Source organism: Trachurus trachurus (assembly GCF_905171665.1).
Source record: "Trachurus trachurus genome assembly, chromosome: 11".
Lineage (NCBI taxonomy): Eukaryota > Metazoa > Chordata > Actinopteri > Carangiformes > Carangidae > Trachurus > Trachurus trachurus.
The window spans coordinates 18,751,062-18,775,271 of NC_139904.1; the positions used below are offsets into that span (position 1 = coordinate 18,751,062).

Sequence of the window (24,210 nt, forward strand, 5' to 3'; positions counted from 1 at the left end):
TACAAAATAAATAATTCATTGAACTAGTATGTATCATGAATAGAGTCTGTTAGACTATATTTTCTCAGTCATATGAATACGAATACCAATTACTTTGCTCATCTCCATTTGCAGAAGAATCAAAAAGCCCTCTATATTTCTCCGTCCTGCAGCAAAGAGAGAGGAGCCGTCCACCACCGCTGCTTTCCTGGTCCATCAAGGTGCCATGAAGTGGATGATCCAAGCCGTCCAGAATGGCCTCCACCCCCCTCAGTGCACATCTTTCCACCACATACCCCAGTGAATCCATCAGGGAAACATGACTGAAGTCTCCAATATCTCCAGCTCTTCATCACTCTTGTTGAGCAGAGAGTTGATATTTCCCAAGATGACTGACGGCAGAAAGGCCCAATAGTACTTCATCTTTGCACCAGCAGCAGCACAACAACCACAAAAGCACCTCTTCATCTCAGCTGGAACAGGGTGGCATATCCTCCAGATGTGCTCCGTTTTCAATGAAAGAAGCTCCTCTCCTCTCCCCACAGAAGTATCCATCAGTTGTTGACAAAATAGGACAAAAACACAACAGAAATATAGTCTTGGTTGAGTAAAGACTTTGCTGCTCCCAGTTGAAGTGCATGTTCTGTTCATACCACAAATTGAATTATTGGTTTATTATTCATTAATATTATCGTTGTTTACAGTAAATCTTTATTTATGTATTGTATTTTCTTCATAATGGCTCTAATGTATTTAATATTGACACTTTTGGACACCATACACCCAAACCAACCAGTGAACCCAGACAACCGACCAATCAGGTGCGAGCCCTCGGTGTGACAGTTGATGCCGCCGCGCATGCGCAGTGCTCTTTCCTCTCTGGCAGCAACAACAACACACTGAGCGAATCCAGTCAGTCAGTCTCGCCCCTCCGCTCCCAGCAGCATCACCACCACCACCACCACCAACCACAACCACCACCACCACCACCGACGTCGTCTCCGTCGTCGTCGTCGTCCCCCGCCGGGTCCGCTGGCTCGCTGGCCGGGGCAGAGAGGATGGTCCAGCCGCAAAACAGTCGAAGGGAGCGGATGACAGTGATAATAAGATAATGGCCCTCGGTTTTTTCGCATGTTGCCAAATGTGCGACTGAGTGACCAAGTGAAACGACCGTGTAAGTAGGAGATGTGGTGTGTTGTGTTGTGTGTTGTGTTGTCCTGCTGCTGCTGCTGCTGGGGTAAAAGGTAGTGGAGGCTAAGTGCTAGCTTCGGTAACAGCGGCAGCAGCAAAGGTGTACACACACACAGGCTGCTGCTGCTGCTGCTGCTGCTGCTGTGGGTGTTAACGTCTCCCCACGGCGCCGTGGCAACGGGCGGACCAGCCGAGGCAACGGCAACGTTACAGCCGTTGTTCCTTTCCTTTTTCTTTTTCTGTTTGTGTCGACAGCGTAGCTACACCTCATCAGCAGCAGCAGTGCGCTTTCCAGCCGGGTTAGTTATTCACACGGACTACTGTCATCATCATCAGTGTGTTGATGAACAAAGGAGCTTTAACCGAGGGGCCGCATGGACAGAAACACACACACAGAAGTGGACTCTCTCTCTCTCTGTATGTATGTATGTATGTGTGTGTGTGTTGTGTGTTGTGTGTTTGTTTTGTGCTCCATTTCATGCTGACACACTTCTTCTTCTTCGGGGATAACCACACGAGGTCTGACCTGAATATTTCAGCTGATACACGGCGGTGACCTAGCTAATTATGGTAAACGCTTTTAAAAAGATATAAGTTCAACTTGCTGCCGCCTCATTATGCAGCTCTTGTCCGTCTTGACTTTGACTTTCACATATAAGTTTTATGTCTTATTCTTCTGACAACCACTTCGGCCTCCGGCTGTTTACATAGCGACAAGATCCACCCAGCCATACTTTATTAGTTGAGCTGGTTGAGATAATCTGTATCAGCTGACAGCAAGTTTTGATATCTGCAATTGCACCGCAGTGGGTGTTTTTTTGTTTTGTTTTGTGATCAAGACATGTCACAGTAATAGCAGCAGAGTAGTAGCTGTAGACCTGACTTTTAAAGTGCTGTCTTTTTTACTTTGTAAAGTCTCCAATCAATCATAACTGTAGCTGGATATAGTAGCTAGACTGTGGGAACTTATCACAGAGCCTCAATGCACATCACTATGGTATTAATATCTTGCTTTGACAGATAGTGTCTGTGGTGTGGCTGTAATGATCGTTTTCAGCTGTTACTTTTATAATATTCAGTCATTTTAATCATTTATCAAGCAAAGCAGCCAAACGCTGCCAAGCTCCATCTTAAAAGTGCTGTGATTTTCTTTTGGTACAGTATATGATTGCAAACTGACAGTATGTTGGTTTTGGGCTGCTGGTCAGGTATTTAGTGCTGTAGAGAGGTGTGATGGACTTTCTTGTTTTTGCTTTACCAATTTATTTTAATGCTTTGACAAAACAAATGCCCACTCAAGAAAATAATTGTCAGATTTATAGCCCTAATCTTACTAAAGCCATCTCATCTTTTATAAAACTGTAATTTCCTGATGCTTATTGGAGCTTGAACCCCACACACACACATTCAAAATATCGTCATAAGCTGCGATATTAGTTGTGAAATACGGTGACATCTGATGCTTTGTTAGTGTGTGTGTGAATCGCTGGGCTGGGTTGTTGAGAAAAACGACAATGCTGTGACTTGTTCCTTTAAGCAGGGATCGTCAGACGGCTTTTCCAGACAAGATTCATGTGTTTGGGATTCTGGGGCTCATGAGTCATTAAGTTTCGGTGATCACACTGCTCGTAATAGGGAATACCATATGTACCAGATGCCGGTTCAGCGTAGAGCTCTGTGTGTGACTTTACAGACTTATTTCTTGTGTTAGTGGTGTGGTTTGAGTCTACGAGGAGGACGAGTGTCCAGTCAACGAGGAGGGGATCCACTTCCTGAGCCTCGCTCCACTCCACCCAACCAAACCACTAAATGACGTGTAGGCTCAAGGAGCTTTCGTAATAGTAGATAATTGCGCTGTCACAGCCAAGTTTAAACAGCAGAAGTTGCGATCCTAGAATTCCTAAGTTCCTCCATGTCCAGACTTCCTGTCCTTATTTAGTATGAGAGACAGAGAGAGAGAGAGACCGGCAGAGATACACAGAGGAGTGAAGTGAACTGGAAGTAAACCAGTGTGCACAAAACAAGAGAGCCAAGCAGACAGACTGACCTATTAACTATAGTAAACCCCCGTCACCACCACCACCACCACCATCCTCACCATCATCATCACCCCTCCAGATACACACAACCACACACACACACACAAACACACACATGAAAAGAAGCTACAAAATGTTGGCTATTATCCGCCAGCGGCAGCAGCTTCTGTGCGGCCCCGTATGTCTCCGTCTGTTGTCGGTGTGTGTTTTTCCTGTCTGTCACTGCATAGAAATGGGAGGCGGACGAGAGGGGAGGCAGCCAGCCGCGTTATTCAAATGTTCCAGCGCCCGGCCAGCCAGTGGCCAACTGTAGGCCGGCTAAAAGAGGCTCTTTGTGAGGGCCAGACAGATGGCCATAGAATGAAGACTGTAATGATCTCAACGGCCCAATACGCACAGGGCGCCGCAGACACAGGCACACACTCCACTCATTACAGGATGTAATGGTGGTGTGTGTGTGTGTGTGTGTTTGTGTGTGTTTAAGACAGGAGAAAGTGTATGTGTCTGTGAGAGAGAGAAAGAAAGAGAGGTTGGGAAGAGTTGAAGGAAATGAAGCAGAACACAGGTAAAGATAGTGATTATGAACACTACAGTATGTGTGTGTGTTTGTTTGTTTCTCCCGTATCAGTTCCCTTTCGCCGCACTGTTATTACCTTTGTGTCGCGTGTCGTGTTATTCTTTTGTGATATGGAAACTGCTTGTCATGCCAGTTAAAGCGAGTGAGTCTCAAAATTCGTCGAAGGATCAGGGAAACGATGAAAAGATCACGATAACTCGTTGTGGATCAACAGGAGGTTTTATAAGCTGTTGCCTCCGAGAGCAGAAACCCAGCTGTAGCAGCCATCGCTGTGATTCTTTGGTTTTAGCACCCGAGAGCCAAAGTAAAAACTGGTTTTGGCCCAGTGTATTAGTGCCGCATGGTTGAACACACATTCAGACTGTCATATCTTCAGTAGCAGACAAGCATGTGAACGGCCTAATGTATGCAAATTCCTCACAAACGCAAACTAACGGACACACACTGGGCAGCTGAGGTAATATTGACCATGCCTTTCATCAGCTGTCCAACAGATCAATGGCCTGGGTATCATTAACTTTCCTCTCTCGGGCCTGTCCTCTTTATAATTGTCTCTCTGTCTTTCTAACTTCTTCTTCTTCTTCCTCTTCTGTCCCTCTGTTTTTCCTCTCTATTTCCAGTTAAGATAACGTTCTCGCTGCTGCACATCAACTGATTGATTGATTGATCCTCCATCTCCATCCCTTTCTCCATACTTTTTCTGCGCACTTTTTCTGTCTAACTATTTTTCTCTCCTTTTTCTCAACCTTCACCAGCCTTTCTCTTCTTTCCACCCATTTTTTTCCCTCTTCTCATGTTCCTCTCTCCACCACCATTTTCCTCTAATCAGTCTCTCTCTCTCTCTACTTACAGGGCAGGAAAACACTGAACCATGTTGCTGTAGGTTTTGACCTGTGGTGAACGGGGGAGGAGGAAGAGGAGGAGGAGGAGGAAGAGGAGGAGGAGGAGGAGGAGGAGGAGGAGGAGGGAGGCGCAGGCAGGCAGGCAGGCAGGCAGAGGGGCATCTGCCACAGCTCCCTTTAGGCGGCCCTTTGCAAGCTTGAAGCCATGGGCAACACAGCCACCAAGTTCCGCAAGGCGCTGGTGAGCGGCGACGAGGCCCTGGCCTGGCAGCTGTACGAGGGCAACCCTCAGTTCAGGGACGGCCTGGACCCGAACGCATCGTACGGAGAGCAGTACCAGCACAACACAGCCCTGCACTACGTCTGCCGCCACGCCATGACACGTCTGCTCAGGTAAAAACTCGTGTTTTTTTGTTTTGTTTTGGATTATTGAAGAAGTCAATTGAATTTGACAGTCATTTTTGAGCTTGGGGTTTATAATGTAGTTAAGCAGTTATCTAATACGGTTACAGAGGTAGTGAGTCATGTTAAATTGAATAACAATTAGCAGTACGTCAGGTTTAATAGATTTCTGAGAGTCTCCGCTTTCATAATTGTGTTTTTAAGGCAAATAAGGTGATGACTATACTTAGGTCCAACAAGGCCTTCGCACACTGTTAGTTGTCAGACTCGGTAGCCTACATGATGTTAAAAAGGCACAGAAAATGTGCGTGAGCAGTCGCAAGTTGAAAGAACAACTAATGACCTCGGTGAGCACCTGAGAACATCTCACCAAAGATTAAAGAAGCCAGTTTCTACGTGTGATGATGTGCGTAGTCCTAGTAGTAGTCGGCCTGTGCAAACAGTTGGGCCGTGGTCGTCTGTGGCTCTGGAGGATTTAAGCCTGAAAGAATAACTAATGATGTCGTCAGGGTTACCTCGAACTAGACGTTTTTAGCAGAAAGCCTGCATTACAGACTGGGGACGGATCTGGGTACTTAGCACAATGTCTAAGGAAAGACTAATGAGTTGCATCATGGGAACGATGCGCACACACACCGGCACACTCTGTCTTGGATAATGTCATAAGAGAGAAACCATAAAGCAGAGTGACTGACTCTAACACGACCTAAAAGAAAGGGGTCAAATGAAAAAAACATATGGAGAACAAGACACCAGTGTGTCTTTTTACCCCCTGCAGGGATAATCAGGCTGCTGGCCATGACCGAGACAGCTGATTCAGTGACTCAATAGCCGTCCTCACCTCCTCCTCCTCCTCTCCTTACACTCTTCCTCTCTCTTGCCCTTTCTTTCCATGATTACAGGGGGGGGGGGGGTCAGAGGAAGCTGTTTGAAAAGGCCAGTCAATTATCTGTGCATCTGCATGTGTGCACACGCGTGTGTGTGTTTTTTTCAGGGGGACTGTGACTCCACAACTGCTTAACGTGTCCGAGTCTATGAATATAACACAGTGAATCAATTGGTGTGCTATTTGTGTCCCTTCCCACTAACCTATAATGGGCCGGAGAGGCGTGCTGAACGCAGCGCTCGGCTCCAGATAAGTATCAGAGGAAATGCTTCTTTGTTCCAACAGCTCGATTGGACGGAGGCAAGAAGATAGACGCCTGAGAAGTCTCAGACAAAATAAAGACTCACCGAGGACGAGCGTAGGCTGGTAGATGCAGAGAGTGTTTTTCAGATTATTTTTAACATGTATCTTCTTCATATTTGTTTGCTCTCCTCGAGTCATCTCCGTGGGTTATATAGGCTAGTAATCCCATGAGATGTGGAAAGTGTGAAATCACAAGTAGACCTATTACTGGAAAAAATGGGTGCAGTTCAGGAAGTGTAACCCTTCCTCCTCAGCAACTGAGTAAACAGTCTTAGAAACATGTAAATAACAACTCTTGGCTTGGTTTACTCATTTATGAACCATTGATTTTTCTGCTTTTTGAAGAAGCAAAGATGTTAAGCAAGTTTGTCAACATACAGCAACTTCCCTTTTATTTTTCTCTTAGATGTTGTGTGTGTGTCTCCTGAGGTTTACTTTCTAGTGAACAGCTTTCAACAGTTGCAGCAAAACGTGACAGCCTTTAGTCTGTTGTTTCTACTAGACTGATATTAGGGCCATCCATTCTGTACATACAGCTTTGTATGTGTATATACACGTATCTGTGTGTGTGAGTGTGTGTAGAGGTGGGGGGTGCTGGGTTGTAGTCGAAAAGGGAATAATTAGTGATTATTGTTGTGCGGCTGAATTGGCAGTGCACTGTCATTAGGGGGAGGCTGCAGGGCTTGTGGCTGACAGGATAAGAAGGTCAAAAGTGGACGAGCAGGAGAGCAGTGGAAGAATAGGCTGAAGGGCTGCACAATAAGGAAACATTCAAACACTAATTCAATAGTGGCTACCGCTGTGTCCAAATTGCAGAGAGAGCCGAGAGGGAGATGTTTTTTTTGTATTCACCCAGTAGAAATCCTATGGCATCCTATTATTTTCTTCTTCTATGTTAAATTTGCATCAGTGAGATGCTTGAAATATCCACGCTGTAACCACTTATCAAAAATAAAATGTGTTTTTCTTTGCAGTTTCAACATGTAGCTACCACGGGAGAATGGCATAAAGGATGTCAAATGAAAGAAAGATAGAGTATAAATAGAGATTGTGGAGGGGGGAAATGAGTATGGAATAGAGAAAATGAAATGGGGAAAAAGTGGGGAAGCAGAAAGAAACTTGAAGAGGAAGAAACAGAATAGGTGGAGCCAAAGAAAAGAGCAGAAAGCTAATCAGTAAATGGAGGTTTTGACAGACAAAGAGCAGAGAAAAACTATTTACTAAACAGAACCACAGCCGGGCTCCTGGTGCAACTGGCACATCCATCACCGTGTGTGTGTGTGTGTGTCAATTATCTCAGAGACGTTAAACAGAAATAGTCAATATTCAGCCATCTCTCTTCTCCTCCCTCTCTATACCCTTCGTCTTACCCACCAACACTCAGCTCACAGAGCATCATACTTTGTCCTCCACTCACTCCTTCCTCTTCACATCTCTGTATCTCTCTTAAGTGCGCCTCAGCCCCCCCCCCCCCCCCCCCTCCGATTAAAGCCTCATCACTGAAGGACTTCTGTGCTGATAATTGTCCTTTTGTCCTCCTTTTACGTTTTATTTAATCCCTTCTTTCTTGCCTGCGTCGTGTAGGTCTTTCCTGTTCAGCAAAGAGGGGAACCCCAACAAGCGCAATGTGCACAATGAGACGTGCCTACATGTGCTGTGCCAAGGGCCGCAGATCCTACTGCTGCCAGAGGGAGCGCTGTCACCACGACTTGCCCGACCGCAGAGGGACGAGCAGCGCCGTGCAGACTGCCTACAGGTACAAACACGAGGGATAATTTGACACAAAATGACGCTAACAGTCCAACGTGCAGAGTCTGTGGCACTAAGATTTAAAGTAAAGGGTGGAAAGACACCGGTCACGGCAGCAGGCTGGCTCGATACTCGCTGTCCTATTCACTATAGCAACTGCTCTAATTTTGAAGAATGAGAGGGTCCGGGAGGATTTGATGATGCACTCGTCAGTGACACTGAGTCTGACACAACTTATTTCAACACAGAAAATCCACTGGAGTTGATAAAGAATCGGATCGCCAAGTGTAATTGGTAATGGCATCGGTATCAATAAAATCTCATCAATTACCATCGGTAAATGAATGAACAACTCTGTACCGTTCAGCAGAGCTCCACTCACTACATCCTACAAAATGCTCATGTAGTTGAATCAGCATCTGTCTAAAACTATTTTATCACAACATTAATGAAGGAGGATTTACTGCAGGGCCGTTGTATTAGACTTCATCAGTTTTAATGAGATGTTCCTAATGAAGTCACAGTTGTGTATATAAGTAATTGACAGATGAACGTAAAGGCTGCACAGTGATTGAATGGAGAAAGCGAATTGTTTGTTATGCAATCCTCATGTAGGAACTGATTCACCTGGAAGCCTAAAGATGCTCTTTGATTGGTTAGTTCTATCATATATGATCATTATCACCAGCTGCTGGAGTTTCTGTGACTGGTTGTGTTTATTCTTGCTTTGTCTTATCATACGTAATGTTGCCTTTTTCTTCACCACAGTGACTAACCACCTGCTACACATTTAATTTTACACAACTTAAAACACTGTAGCTCAATCCATAAAATAAAAAAGAGGTATAAATCCAACATAATTAACAAGTATAGGGCTGTATCATGACATATTGGAGAAATATAAGCCATAATATTAATTCTGTCTGGTTTTGCATATCTCGATGTAAAAAGGGTAGGCACCATAAACCATGGCTTCAGCCTACGTCTTTTTGGTCCATGTTTTACTGACCATTCAATGCGTTATAACACATGAATAATAATAAACTTAAACTCAAACTCAATTCAGGGTAGGGGTGGGCGATATGGCAAAAATATCATATCACGATTTAAAAAAAATAAAATAACAATCTCGATTTTATCACGATCTTCAATCGAAAATTGAAAAACAGACAATTTAGGTCAAAGAGCCTTTCTGAACAGATTTTAATGGGCTCTATGCAGAGCTCCACTACTTCCTGAACTTAATGCTGCTCTTTTATTTCCTGTCTTACATTATTGGACAAACGGAGGTGTGTCTGAGTAGTCACAATGATCAGACACACCTGGATTAATCAGTTTGTCCAAGACAGGAAATACAGGAGCTGCCTTAAATTCAGGAAGTGCATAGAGCCCATTTAAATAGCTGCAGTTTTGCCAACATGTGCAAGTAAAATGCACAAAAGGTAGCTTTTATTTAGGAGGGGGAGGAGGGGTTGCGGCAATTTGAACACTGTACAATTAGCGCGACATAGCGCATTTACCGTTTATTAGCGGAGCAGAGATGAGAGATAGTGAAACGCTGTTTTAAAAAAGAAAAAAAAAAAGCGACCAACTCCTGCTTTGGCTTTCAGCCATGGTTCTCCATGCGGCTACCGCTACACACACAAACAAGGAGGCAGGTAAGAAAGTGCATCACTGCCCGTTATTCGCTATGATTGGTCGTTCAGGTTGACGACGTAATACGTCTGGTGCGTCGGTGCATCAACATAGAACTGCAATTTATAGAATGAGCCCCAGACGATCCTACGATCTCTGCACTTTGGCAGATCGTCTACACGCTCTAATCACTTCACGATCTAATATCGTCATATCGCCCACCCCTAATTCAGGGCTTCCTGCTCCTTACAGAGACTTCCATCAATTCTCTAGCTCAGATCAGCTAGTAACTTTATCTCCACTGTTAACGATGGCTTTTCTCACTCAATCTTGATACAACAACAACAAAAAAACTTGCTCACTAGTGTTGTGTTTTTGTGTCTTTTATCTCTTTATTGTGATATTTATTACAACTTCAGTGATTATTTACTGTCCTGCATGTCAACCTGAGCTGCTCTGCTATGTGACCGTCTGCTACACAGTAGACCTCAGTATTACTCATGGGTGGGACACAGAGGGACGACGACAGACAGGAGCAGGCGGCTGCATCAGAGCCAAAGTAGCACATTTTTAGACTAATTTATTTTATCGGTTTAAAAAACCCCACCACCCTAACAAGGACACACGCACAGATGAATATAGTTTTGTGTCCACACTTACGTACCTGTCGCAGTGGAAATGGTGTATTGTATTAAGTCATGGCTTTTATTAAAGTTGACATACAAATAATATGTGCATGTATTTGCGGGTTTCCCTGCTGCCAGATGATCCTGAGCTGGACAGGGGCCAGGCTGGAGGGAGGCCAGTACGAGAAGGCCAATGTCAACGCCACCGACAACCACCACAGCACCTGTCTGCACTACGCTGCTGCTGCGGGCATGAAGAGCTGTGTGGAGGTGAGAGAGAGAGAGAGAAAGTGTCTGAAATTCAAACTCGTTTTAGGCTGATCTTTAGTTTCTGTGTGGAGCGAATCTCTTTGTGTTCTTGAAGATTTTTTACAGTCAGTCAGATCTGTAGGCTGAGCAAGCACGATGCCTATTCTTTCAATGGGAGCAGCTGCTTTGTGTTTCATTACCCTCAGATCCGAGTAGCTCTTCCTCCCTTGTTTTTAAAGATTGTACAGCTTTTGGAGAAGGAAGAAAATCCACTCCTTGAATTAAAACAACATGGAGCTCAGTCAGTGCTGACTTGGGCAGCCTGGGATACAAATAACCCAGATTTTATCCTTTAAGAAAAACATGTGAACAAGTTTCTCTTCACCTCTTTATTCTCTTCTTTCATCTTTTATTGGACCTCTCCTGTCTTTCCATCTCTTTCTTGATGTACAAAGTTCACCCTTTTAGCCTTAGGAGCCAGATGAGGTGTTAAGATCTTCTGATTTAAAGTGTAATTCACTCTGTATGTGTTGGGGGAAGCAACATCACAGTTGTTGCCTGGTGTTTGACCGCTGTGGCACTAAGACACTTGTCATTCTGGAGTTTTTTTTTTTGTTTGTTTGTTCGGTTTATTGATGAAAAATGGCAAGAAATGGACTTTGACAACTTGCACCCGCACCGAAGAATAAATGTTACTGTGCTGCATCAGAAAAACAGCGCCTGGACTTTAACTTAGTCCTGGGTCAAATATCTCAGGAGCTTCAAGTGGTAGATTCAGTTCCTTTAATAAACCCATTTTTACCACATCTCCATTTCTTCCTTCCTTTCACTTTCTAACTTTTCCTCCACTTGTCACGTTTCTCTCTCTTTCTTAACATATCACTGCTGCTTCCCCTTCTCATGTATCTTGTCTTTTTTTTCTCCCATCACATCTTTGTTTACACTTTGTCTCTCTTTCCCCTTCCCCCTATCTCCTCCACTTGCTCTCACCTCTGGCTTCCTTTGTTGTCTTTGGTTGCAAGTTCCTTCAGTGTCTTTTTCCTCCACATGATCTATTTTTCACCCATTTCTTTTGTTCTCTCTTCTCTCCCTCCTCGTCCCTCCCTCTAGCTGCTAATCCAGAGTGAGGCGGACCTTTTTGTGGAGGATGAGGACAAGCTGACGCCATGTGACCATGCTGAGCGGCATCACCACACAGAGCTGGCCCTCAGCCTGGAGTCACAGATGGTTTTTTCCTCCTCTTCAGCTCAGCAGTCAAACACAGACGCACATGGTGAAACCAACCTGCTGCAATACAAGGAGGTGAGACCACAGTTACGAGATCTGGGGGTTTCCTGCTGTCCTGACTTTTTGATTTAATGTGTTATTTTTATGCTTTTTAAAGCCACAGCTTGGGTAGTGTTGCGACTTTCACTTCTTGCATTGCATTGCATAAAATAAATTAACTTTTGAAGTAATGGAAATGTCTAAATATTCTTTAAAAGTGTGAGGTCAGTTTGCTTTTACAGGAGGAAATATGACATAGTCAAGATTAACAAGAATAAAACAATTAACACCTGCTTTTTTTAGACGAGCTCATGTGGAGAGGCAAAAGGGGAAAAAATGAAATAATAATGATGCAGGTTTATAACTATCATCACCCTGAAGAGATTGTTTAAAATCTACATGAAAGTATTTCACAGCTCGCAGCTGAGTTCAACCAAGTGATGTCAAGCAGTAAATTAACACAAGTAGCAGCTATTTCAGTCATTTTTTTGTTCTCTCTGTCTCCGAGCGGCTGCATTTGTGGACAAAGAAGCAGATTACATTTCTCACTTATCTGCATCGAGCGGCTCCCCTCATTTTTCTATGAAGCCATTTAAGCCCACTGTCACAGAGTCCTTACCACTCACCTTCAGACATCAACTGGTTTTGCGTAAACTTGCACTGGTCCTTACAAGTATAGGAAAACGGGAATGCGCACACCTTGTGTCACGGCTCTTAGCTGAGCACAGTCGTCTTGCAGTGGCTGCTGCCAACTGATAGCGGTTTGATCTTCCGTCCAGCATTCAAATCCATGCTAATACTTAATCTCTCTTTCCCACCACAGCCCCCAGTGCTCACTGCCTTACATCCCAGTCATTTTTCAAATTTCTTTTCTCACATTATCATTTTTTTCCCACATCCTTAAATCTGCCGTATCTCAATCTCATACGTATTTGTGTTTTAATACTTTTTTTTTGCTCATACTTTCTTGCCCTCATCTTCCCTCTGACATAGTTTTCCTCCTTTCTGCTTCTTTCCCCTCTCTGTCCTTCATCTCTGCCTCCGCCTTCTCTTTTTTCTCTAACATATTCCTCACTCTGTCCTTTCAGCCTTACGAGGGACTGAAGCTTCAGGACCTGCGCCGGCTGAAGGACATGCTGATTGTGGAGACAGCAGACATGCTGCAAGCCCCCCTCTTCACTGCTGAGGCCCTGCTCCGAGCACATGGTGTGTGTGTGTGTGTGGAGACAGTTTACATTCATTATTATCACTTTCTCACATCAATCCATCCTGACTGCAGTATTCATAAAAGAGTTCCTATATAGAAACCTTGTTCCCTGTCTCTAAACCTGTGTTCAACCCGTTCCCTCACTCAGACTGGGACAGAGAAAAGCTTCTGGAGGCCTGGATGTCGGACGCTGAGGGCTGCTGTCAGCGCTCAGGTGTGGCCATGCCCACCCCACCACCCAGCGGCTACAACGCTTGGGACACCCTGCCCTCACCCCGCACCCCTAGGACCCCCCGCTCGCCCCTCACACTCACCCTCACCTCTCCCACTGATAGCTGCCTCACGCCTGGAGAGGAGGGCCTGGCTACGGTAAGGACAGAGCGATGATGATATCAAGTACCTGACTTTGATTGTAGTAGAGCTTTCGATAGAGCGCCAAGTGTCTCACTCATTTACTTACAATAGGTTAATGTCTAATCTTATTAGAGCAAAGGAGGTCATAGGCCTCCTTCCAGCAATTCTTCTCTCTGTTCTTTGTAGCTTTACATCAGTGTCAGCCTGTTGTCAACTTCTGCTATGGAAGAACATCCAGTACTTATCTTTTGTCTGCTAATCCCAGCTGCAGTCAAACTTTCAGGCTTTTAAAATGTTCTGCTTCTACCTGAACACTTACATGTACAGCATGAAGGACGTTTGGCTGAATCATATGCAGTGAATGGGGTTCAATATTGCTTTTGATACTTTTGGTACGATAAACAGTACAGACCTTGGAAAAATATGCCACGGCACATTTTGTTATTTTGTCCTTTCACTGTGTAAAATGATGGAGATGACACATACAGAATGACAGAGTCTTTTTAAATAAACAACAACTTAATATGTGTTTTGATGCTTCCTTGTCTCTTTTGCAGTGTGGAATCTGTCTCTGCTCTATCTCCGTCTTTGAGGACCCAGTGGACATGTCCTGTGGCCATGAGTTCTGCAGAGCCTGCTGGGAGGGGTAAGGATCTGTGTTTGTGTGTAAATGTTCCTGCACACTTATTCGATATCTTCTACTGCAGGTTTTTACTTTTTTTTAATTTATTTATTTTTTTAACATGTTTGTGTGTGTTTTTTCTCTCAGATTCCTCAATGTGAAGATTCAGGAGGGTGATGCACACAATATTTTCTGCCCAGCCTATGAGTGTTATCAGTTGGTGCCAGTGCATGTGATAGAGAGTGTGGTTTCCAGAGAGATGGACCAGAGATACCTACAGTTTGACATCAAGGTAAAACAAAACAAACACATTTCATCCTGTATGTGTCCTCATCCTTTTGCCTAACCCTTTTACCTCATATTGTTGTGACTCCATGTTTGTTTCTCGCTATGACGCCTCTTTCTCACCCCCCTCTTTTTTTTTCTCCAGGCATTCGTTGAGAACAATCCTGCTATTCGCTGGTGTCCTGCAGCACGTTGTGAGCGAGCGGTGAGGCTCACCCGACCAGGCCCCGGAGACAGTGACCCTCACAGTTTCCCTCTGCTGCCCTCACCAGCTGTTGATTGTGGCAAGGGTCACCTCTTCTGCTGGTATGCTTCACGGTTTTATTGGCTGCGTTCACACATGCGATCACCGTGCGCACATACATACTTTTCATACATGATGTGTCATTTTGCAAAACCAGAACGGCGAGTGATGTCTGCCTTGCTAAAAGTATAACCCAGTGTAATGTTTAAGCTGCACCACTCCGTCTCTTTTTTCTACGGTTGGGAGTAGAGCCCTGTGTTGAACATAGTCATTACTGTTCAGTCAGGGCTTGACAACGTTAACCATTAGCCTTGTTTTTTGAAAACCACTGCAGACTAAATGCCAGTTTTCTTTCTCACAAAATTGACCTAAAAATGCATGTGAGGCAGCTCTTGTCTTTTTGTTTTTCTTATTTCTTTATTTTACCACCCTAACAAAATATATATTATCTCTAACTGTGACTTCATTCTTTTGTGCATTTCTCTAGAAAAGAATGACAAGCCTTAGTGCCTTGTAATTTACTATTCCCCTCCCTGCCTGCAGGGAGTGCCTTGGCGAGGCCCATGAGCCATGTGACTGTCAGATGTGGAGGAACTGGCTCCAGAAAGTCACAGAGATGAAGCCTGAGGAGTGTAAGTCTGTCCTGTATTGTCTGTGCTCCCAGGAATCATCTGGGTGTTTTCTGGTGTGGGCCACAGATCGTTTCAGCTGCACCTCAGTAAACTGGCACCACAGTAAGGCAGTTAAGAGCAGCTGTCGGCGCAGCCTACCAGGATGTGTCTCATTTACTTTTATAACATAGTGGCAGGTGTTCAGGACATTGATATTTGCCAAATGTGTGCATGTGTGTGTGCTGGAGGGTGTATCCGCGAGGCAGGTTTTTGAACAATTGAGATGCAGCTGATCTGTGTGTGTAATGCGCCTGTGTTTGTGTGTACTTTCCACAGTGGCAGGTGTGAGCGAAGCCTACGAGGATGCTGCTAACTGCCTGTGGCTGTTGACCAACTCCAAACCATGTGCCAACTGCAAGTCACCCATTCAGAAGAATGAGGGCTGCAACCATATGCAGTGTGCCAAGGTATACACACTTAATCTCTCTGTCAGCATGTTTTTATCCTAATGTGTGCTGTATTAAGGTTTGAATTATTAAAAATACCCCCCCCCCTTCCTCTCTCTCTCTCTCTGTAGTGTAAGTATGATTTCTGTTGGATCTGTCTGGAGGAGTGGAAGAAGCACAGCTCATCAACAGGAGGCTACTATCGCTGTACTCGCTATGAGGTCATCCAACAACTAGAGGAGCAGTCCAAGGAGATGACTGTAGAGGTACACACACACACACACACACACACACACACACACACACACACACACACACACACACACACACACACACTCATAAAATACAGAGAGACCCACTCAGTTGGTCACACACAGACTCTCTGCTTAACCCTAACCCCCAAAGAGACTTTAACACTCTCCAAATTATAACTTGTATTTTGTCACAGGCGGAAAAGAAGCACAAAAGTTTTCAGGAGCTGGACCGGTTCATGCACTATTACACTCGCTTCAAGAACCATGAACACAGCTATAAGGTAATTCTCTCTCGGCACACACACACAAGCTTGCATCTGAATCTGAAGATCATTACCTAATAGATATGTATTGCCTTCTCTCCGTCCATTAGTTGGAGCAGAAGCTGCTGAAAACTGCTAAAGAGAAGATGGAGCAGCTGAGCAGAGCCTTCATTTGCCGTAAGTACTTACAATAATAATACATGAATGGAGCATAGATCTGACAGCCTCACATCCAAGCTTTGGTTTTATCATAATACATTCATCCTAACCTAAATGCATTATGATACTGGCTGGCTTAATTGCTGCAAGGACGTCAGAGACCATAATGGTGTCTCTGTATAAATGTATCTTTGCTGATGCAGGTGAAGGCACTCCTCCAGACACACGCTTCATTGAGGATGGTGTGTGTGAGCTGCTGAAGACGCGGCGCGTGCTGAAGTGCTCTTACCCATACGGCTTCTTCCTGCAGCAAGGCAGCACCCAGAAAGAGATATTTGAACTCATGCAGGTAATATGACACATTTTCTGCCATTCACAACTGTAGTTTCCTTGGTGAACCCCCGGACTCTAAATGGTTAGAACAAAGTATTGTTTTATACTGTGGGTCCGTGACCATAAGTTTGTATGTTTTTTTTTAATGTATGAATGGATATATGAGCCTGTTGGCAAGAGAGGAAATAATAAAGGAAAAAATTATATATGGCATAGGTTTTTACACCAGATGCCCTCCCTGACACAGCTCTGGGTTTGAGGGGCTGGAGGATGAAACGCCAACGCAGTCATCAGTGACGAACCTGTTCTACTACCTGACCTATGTCTCCCCTTCACTTAATGGATATAAATAATTATTCTTCAGACTTTCAGGGCAGAAAACTTTTCTGCAAGCCCGCAGTTTATGAGATAATAAATCAAGATTTGATCTTTTGATTTACATCTCTGCTTGAAGATTCCTGATTACAGACTCCAGAATCCAGTTTGCAGCATTGCACTGACAGTATTTTTCTTTCTGTCATGCTAAGTGTTGGGATTGTAGTGATTGAAGAGAATTAAGTACAGTTAACCACAGAAGATCCCTGCAAAAATATTTGAACCACTGGAGGTCCATTTCATTGACTTTTCAGACATTTAAACAGGATTAAGAGGGGATAATGTCTGCTGTGAGATAATCAGCTCATGTCTTATCTACAGTGAGAGTTAAATATATGTCACAAATCCCTGTTCAAATTTGAATTTTCAGTCTTTGGCGTAGATGGGAGTTTGCATGTTTTCCTTTGTTTCTGCCCAGACCGACCTGGAGATGGTAGTGGAAGATCTGGCTCAGAAGGTGAACCGGCCGTACCTGAGGACGCCGTGCCACAAGATAATCAGTGCAGCCCGACTGGTCCAGCAGAAGAGGCAGGAGTTCCTGGCATCAGTGGCGCGTGGCGTGGCTCCTAATGACTCCCCTGAGCTTCCCCGCAGGAAGTGAGGACAAACACACTCGCACATAAACAAAATATGGTTTCACTTTGCACAGGTTAACAAATTATTTGCACTAAAGAGGCTCTGGCAGAGACTCAGGAGGCACAGGTGTAGCAACCTTGATAAAACACTCACGTGTTTGTGTTTCTTTCAGCTACCCTGGAGGATCATGGGACTGGGAATATCTTGGCTTTGCCTCTCCAGAGGTAACTAGATACACACTAGTAGATACAGATACACATTTTTCTGTTCTTGCTAAGCTAATGCTACTTTCTCAAACCAAGTGCAAGTGATGACCTGACCTACTTCTGTATGAGGTCATACTAACGCATGACTACGGCTGCAGCTGACTCAGGTTTGCTTATGTGTTAAGATGGGGAATCGTCACACTGTACTAGGAGCAGATCAGAGGGAGAGGCAGTCACAGGTAATGCACCATGGTTTCTTGCAACTTTGTGCGTAATGAATGAACTGTATTTTGTATATGTCCACAACCAATATCTTCCATCACAACATGTTTCTATATATAATTCCCCATCTTTTTCTTATTTACCCTCTTAAACTGAAAAACATTTGAACAACTTTTCTCTTCGACTGTAAACGAATTCCAAAGCTTAACACCCACCACAGAAATGCACATTTATTTTAACTTGGTCCTTGCCATTTGATATGTGTATATATAGCTGTAGACTACACGTTACAGCTGCTTAGTGTTGGTTTTGTACTAACGTAGCCTGAATACTCTTCGCAGGATTATGCTGACATTCAGTACCGTCGTAGACACAGGCCACGGCGCAGAGGAGACATGCTGAGTCTGCACAACCTCAGAAGCAGCAGCAACACACCAGAGACCAGCAGGAGGAGTGACAACACAGGTCTAGTTTCACAGCCTTATATAATGATCTTTATCACAGGGATTATCAAAAAAGGCAAAAAGCTGTATATAGTGTATGGGAATTTTGCGCAGGTCCATATTTTTACTCATGTGTAGGACTATATACTGCGGATTTGTAATACTATACATCCCAGTCCAACTCATTCCTTGCCTCCCATTTATAAATTTTCACTTGTCATTGCACCCGACAACCTGCAAATGGGATTTTACTTTATTGCTCTATGAATCAGGCCTGTCGAAGCACACAGAGCCATTGATCACTCGGATCAATTGGCAGTCAAAGTCACACAAAGTGCTCCCTGTTTTTAATGTGACGTTTTCTTTTCCAGAAGTTCCAGAGAGGAGCGAGGGCCGCCGGAGAGTGCTGGGCTCGCTGGACGAAGACGACCCCAACATCCTCCTGGCCATCCAGCTCTCGCTCCAGGATTCCCGCAGAGAGCGAGGCCTGGAGGGCGGGATGGAGCGAGGGATGGAGGGGCGAGCGGAGCTGGAGCGTGGGCTGGACAGAGGACAGGAGAGGAGGCCGGGACCCTCGGTTGACCTGGGAGACGTCGCTTTGCACTCCATCAACACAGACGGCCCTCCAGGAGCCAGAGGCTCAACCTTCCCCGCGTCGCTCCTGGATCCTCCTCGCCCCCCTAACAGGACAGACTCCACCTCCCAGCCTCCCATGACGTCCAACCCCCTCCCCCTCCCTCCCCCGCCTCCCTCTCTCAGTGCAGAGCTGCTGGAGTTGGGAGACAGCCTTATGAAACTGGGGAACATAACCACTCCTTACGACCTGGACACACACACCCAGGAGCAGCTCTGCTCGCACCACACATACAACCACAGTACTCTCACCGCTCCGTACGCCACCGAACCCGCTTACAGCGACTGCAGCCATAGACAAGACCAGAGCGCACTGACGGCTCCGTACGCACTCGACCATATCACCATCACGGACCCTCGCTACGACGGCAAAGAGCAGAGTTACTGCCACTCCACGGCTTATCTGGCCGAGGCCGAACACGCTGCCTCCTGCATGGGGGAGCGTGGAGCCCAGAATCCCTCCCAAAACGCCGCCCATCCCAGCTCGTACAACCGGGAACACGCAGCCACGTACGACAACGCCCCCAAACCAGACAGCTCTTACACCCCCTGCCCAGAACACAGTAGCTCTTACACTCAGGAGCGTCCTCCTGCCTACACTCTTGAACGCCCGCCCAAAACAGACCCCCAGCCCCCCGCCCAGTTGTGCCTCCCATCTCCAGAGCTCGAGCCGGAGCTGCTGCTTTCGCCGGTGATCCCCCCCGGGGGCCCGTTCACCCCCAGCGACCCCCAGAGCCTGGAGGCCCTGGACCCCACAGCCAGTGCCCAGCTGCTGGACAACATCATGGCCTGGTTCAACAACAACATCAACCCACAGAACAACCCGCAGAGCCTGGCCCTCATCCCCTCCCCGCCCACCACAGAGACCGACTCCTCCCCCGACACGCACACTGAGACTGAGTCGGAGAGCCAGACGTCCAGGGGCGTGACCCCCGCCCCGCTCTGGCAGCCCCTGGAGGGCGAGCCAGAAGCGGACGGGGCGTCTGCCAGTCCCCGTTTAGGTGCTGCTGCCGGCGCGGAGGGCCAGAAGACGACGCGGCCCAACACTCTGGAGCTGGAACACAGAGACGCCGGCGAGGAGGGGGCGGACGCAGGGTGTGTGGCGGACCTGTCGCTGGACGAAGCGCACACACACCCGTGCTCGCACTCCCAACGTGGAAACAGTCCTGCACACACTGCCTCGGCCACGGAGAGGGACTTGGACCTGGTTCTTCAGTTAGAGGTGGATCAGTCGCCTGAGGAGTGGGAGGAGCAGGTTCACCTGGTGTGACGGAGCAGAAGAGAGAGAGAAAGTTCAGGAAGAGAAAGAACGATGGGAACGAAAGAGGAAAGAAAATCAAAGACAGAAAAAGTAGAGTGAAGCTCTGATGGAAGAATACACGATGTAACAGTGACGCCTCGATGAGAGATCTAGGTCTTTGGGGGTAGAGTGCTTGCTGTATGTATTATACTGTATCTAGAGAGGACGCAAAACCCTGCAGACTTTGTCCAGTTAAGATGATGTCATACGCAGAATTTTTTTTTTTTTTTTTTTAAGTGCTTCTGTCTGCCGTAAAAACAGACAAACTATTCTTTGAAAACAAATTAGTGTTTAAAACAGAGTACATCAACGGAAAGCTACTGATATCATAACACATAAAAATGCTGCACATGTCTTGTTTTATTTATTCCCTGCCTCCTGTATTTTTGTCTTCTCAGTTTGTTCAGGGTGAAGTTTTGGTGCTGCTGAAATCCAAACTTGCCTCGTACACCTACACTTTATTATTACCACGGCGACCCAACCACGAGCCTGTTCAGAGCTCCGAGAGCCAAATACGATGATAACTTAAACCTTGGAGCTTGTCAGCGTACTGTACAATCAGAGGGCCTAATTCAGATTTTTGGACCTTCACGCACACTGTGCCTGCTTTGTTTAAGAGAGCCAACACACACTACTGATCTTTCCTTTCGGTAGGCTTCAAAGAACCACCACACACCTGTCTGCTCGGTGGTACGCGCTTATCTGGATTTTATGACGGAAACAAGTCTTTTGTAATTCTCAGATGATCAATTGTATTGTCACCCTGCACGGAGACGTCGGAGGTCAGTCTCAGCTACAGAGCAGCGGTAGGAATTCAGTGTCCTGCTCAAAAGGCAGTTCAGCGTCATGGCTGCTTGATTTCAGGGGAGGGGGTTGAACCCTCTAATTTCTCCTGGTCATCCTGCTACTCATTCCATGTCCTTTTTTGTCTTTATCGATTATATCGATTTATAGATGAGTTTTCATCTGTGACTTTCATAAATGTTACGGTATTTTATTGTTGCTTTGGCTCAGATTATCGCAAAACAATGAAATGCAATGAAAACATCTATTGAAGTGCTGCTGTCAAACACTAACTAGTTCTACGCCATTTCCACTTTGTGTAGTGACAAAACTGTCATTTATGCAGAACTATAAAGTATTTGAAATGATAGAGTAAGACTAACTTTTGTATTTATGAAACATTTCTGCTTTAATGTCTTTACATACATGAAGACGTCTGGAGAGAGTGTGGCTTCTTTATACTGTACATACAGGTCAAAATGATGATTTTGGATTATACTTCATTGCATTTGTTTACCATTTCACAAACAAGTAAACATTTCAGTCAGTTTCATCATCTAGACCACAGCGAAGTGCTGTAATCCTGCATAACCTCAAACCACAGTGTGTTCCCAGGGAGAACGTGTTACGTCGATGCATTTCTCCGTTAAGGAATTTGCGAACAGAAACCGAGCCAAAGCAGTCGCAAAATGCTGTAAATCAAAATCCTTCTGCAACCTTTGAGTTTGCTGTTATTATCATATCTGTTCCACTACTGATGGCTAGTGCGGTGTGCTGTTGACAGATGTGAGATGGGTTGGGTTTTTACTGTAACGTATCCTTTAAAAAAAAAAAAAAAAAATTCCTTTGTTCTTTATCATAGAGATAAAATCTCTTCCAGTTGAGACCAGAGTTGTTTGGTCTGTGTGCCTTTTTTGTTTCGATTGTACTTGTTTATTTTGTTGGTATTTATTAGTGTCATTACTTTTTAAACATGCTAAACAAGTTGCTAATGGAAGTTAATGGAGGACACACCACTCTGGCTGTTGCCATAATACACTGAGGTTCTTGATGCACATTCGTATTGTTTGTCCTTTCCGCCCTGTTTTATCTCACTTGACCTTATCCCCAGAGAACACACACACACACCCATGTTTTGGCCGATTTACTTAATCAGACGTCTGAACTAATTCACTCCTTTATTATTCACACTCTGAGTTTCCACTATAATTACCAACCACTTTATCTGAATGTCGGCCTTTGATTTCATTTTCAAAATGTGATGTAGCACTCTGACTCCTGGGTTGTCGTGCAGCCTTTATCTGAAAACTTTATTGCCCAACCTTAATGTTTACAAGAGAATTAAACACTGCCTTTTGTGTTGAGATATGATTTGGTGCTTTGGGGACTGAAATGGTAATGATGGAGTGTTTTAATCATATTTTGACGGCATGCCAAACAAATGTTAAAAAAGAAGGAAAAAAAGAAAGAAATCCTGTCAAATTCCAATTTTGTTTAAATTCCTCCCTTGACTTTTACAAAAGCAGCCAGTTATAATGTGACCTGCGATCAAACGTGCATCACTTATAATTGATAGTGTGAGTTTTGACGCTTGATTAAAGTGAAGTGACTTGAGAGGAAGTGACAACAAAACCCCGACACGGCACCCGCTCCTCTGTGTATTGAACATGAGACTGTGAAGGTGCCGGACAGGTTGTACTGTAGGTGCTGACCAAGACACTTCTTAAAGCCTACTGAGATGTGAGGGCAGCTGGTGTCGCCCCCGTTAACGTTTCAGACTTTGTTCCCCGAGGAATGGCTTGATCCACAGGACTGCACACACTTCTTTTTGGGTTGCATGGTGCAACAGTGGGAGCACTGAGTCCGGGGTCTTTTGATTTGCACAAGCATGCTGTTAATGCGTTGCACTAATCCAGTGCTGTCAGGCAAAGGTGTGGAGGACTGATGAGGGCCACTTTTTGGTATTATTTCCTCTTTTTTCTTTTCTCAATTAGAATTGGATTTATGGCATCAAGGGAATGGCTCTGTGCCATTTTGCACTCCATATATAATGTTTATATTTTAAAGATTCCTCAACCAACAACTTCACAATTAAAAAAAAAAAAATGAAATTGCACTCTCATAGATTATACTTGATACATTCCCAGTCGGTCCATAAGAGAGGTTTGATGTGTGGCCAAAACTGTAAATGAAAGTGTCAGTGCAAAGTTTACTCTCAATAAAAAGAACTGAAAGTGTGTCGCCATGGGTTTTGTGTAAGTGCTTTACGACAGTCGTTTCAAAACTGCTCTCAATCGGAAAAAAGAAAGAACAGGCAGCTCCATGTCACTTTTTTCTTTCCCTGATTATTTATGATCAAGAGCATCGTGCCTACTGTCAACTTCCCCTTGTCACTAGTTATCAACAACTTGTGATAGCAATGAAGTAAACTAACGTCATACTTTTTAAATTTGAATACTTTAAAAACATTGAATTACTCGTTGAAACACTGTTGACACTGATATTCAGGAGTAAACTTGACTTGATTATTTGATGAATGTATGTTGAATTCTTTACCACAAATAGTGTCAAGCAAAATGAAATGTTATTCATTCAGGATGTATTCATGCAGGACATTACCTCTCCCAGTGAGTGGTGCTCAACCAGTCAGATGGAAAATCCTCAATTAAACAGCATTTTAACAGCATCTGTTGGCAACCACTGGGAACTACAACACATTAGACACGCTACAACAATTGTTTGTCTTTCTCCCAGTTTTCATCACTTTTAAAACTAATTCTGTGTGAGGATTTCCATTAAATCTTGAAATCATACAGGTTTTCAGAGACAGCCTGTGGTCAATGTAGCAGTATTACTCTGATATATCTACAGCTGCTGGCAGGTGAAAACTGACCTTTTTAACTTTGATAAGCCTAATTCAGAGAACCAACGCATCAACAACAAAACAAAGGAATGTAGCCTATACACCAATTTATATATTGTTTTTATTGTTCTAATAATGCTAATATCATTAATAGATCATGAAATACAAGTAATATTTAATTAATTCAAATTTGTAGATACATTAGTTTGCCTTTATGATGACAGAACTACAGATATATTTCTTTGTGTAGCCTATATTTTTTTCTTCATTTCCCTAAACATTTTGCA

The 24,210-nt window shown here is 44.6% G+C and overlaps 1 protein-coding gene across 1 annotated transcript; it reads left to right on the forward strand.

Moving 5' to 3' along the window:
- The first annotated feature begins 918 nt into the window (after window positions 1-918).
- On the forward strand, window positions 919-23,248 carry LOC310994209 (ankyrin repeat and IBR domain-containing protein 1-like). Its single transcript, XM_083982815.1, has 21 exons — window positions 919-1,153; window positions 4,639-5,021; window positions 7,804-7,975; window positions 10,368-10,499; window positions 11,589-11,780; window positions 12,833-12,950; window positions 13,100-13,320; window positions 13,863-13,951; window positions 14,075-14,219; window positions 14,358-14,518; window positions 15,000-15,088; window positions 15,404-15,534; window positions 15,645-15,779; window positions 15,962-16,048; window positions 16,141-16,207; window positions 16,393-16,538; window positions 17,316-17,494; window positions 17,646-17,697; window positions 17,865-17,918; window positions 18,243-18,366; window positions 18,716-23,248. Exons 2-21 carry the CDS (start codon window positions 4,834-4,836, stop codon window positions 20,245-20,247), a joined length of 4,014 nt encoding a protein of 1,337 aa, XP_083838941.1. The 5' UTR covers window positions 919-1,153; window positions 4,639-4,833; the 3' UTR covers window positions 20,248-23,248.
- Window positions 23,249-24,210: the final 962 nt, after the last annotated feature.

Excerpts from the sequence above, each read along its gene's own strand:
- LOC310994209 (XM_083982815.1), top strand. The coding sequence starts at position 4,834 with ATGGGCAACACAGCCACCAAGTTCCGCAAGGCGCTGGTGAGCGGCGAC. Across the intron at positions 5,022-7,803 it reads GCCATGACACGTCTGCTCAG|GTCTTTCCTGTTCAGCAAAG; the intron begins GTAAAAACTCGT and ends TGCGTCGTGTAG. Across the intron at positions 17,495-17,645 it reads CCTGAGCTTCCCCGCAGGAA|CTACCCTGGAGGATCATGGG; the intron begins GTGAGGACAAAC and ends TGTTTCTTTCAG.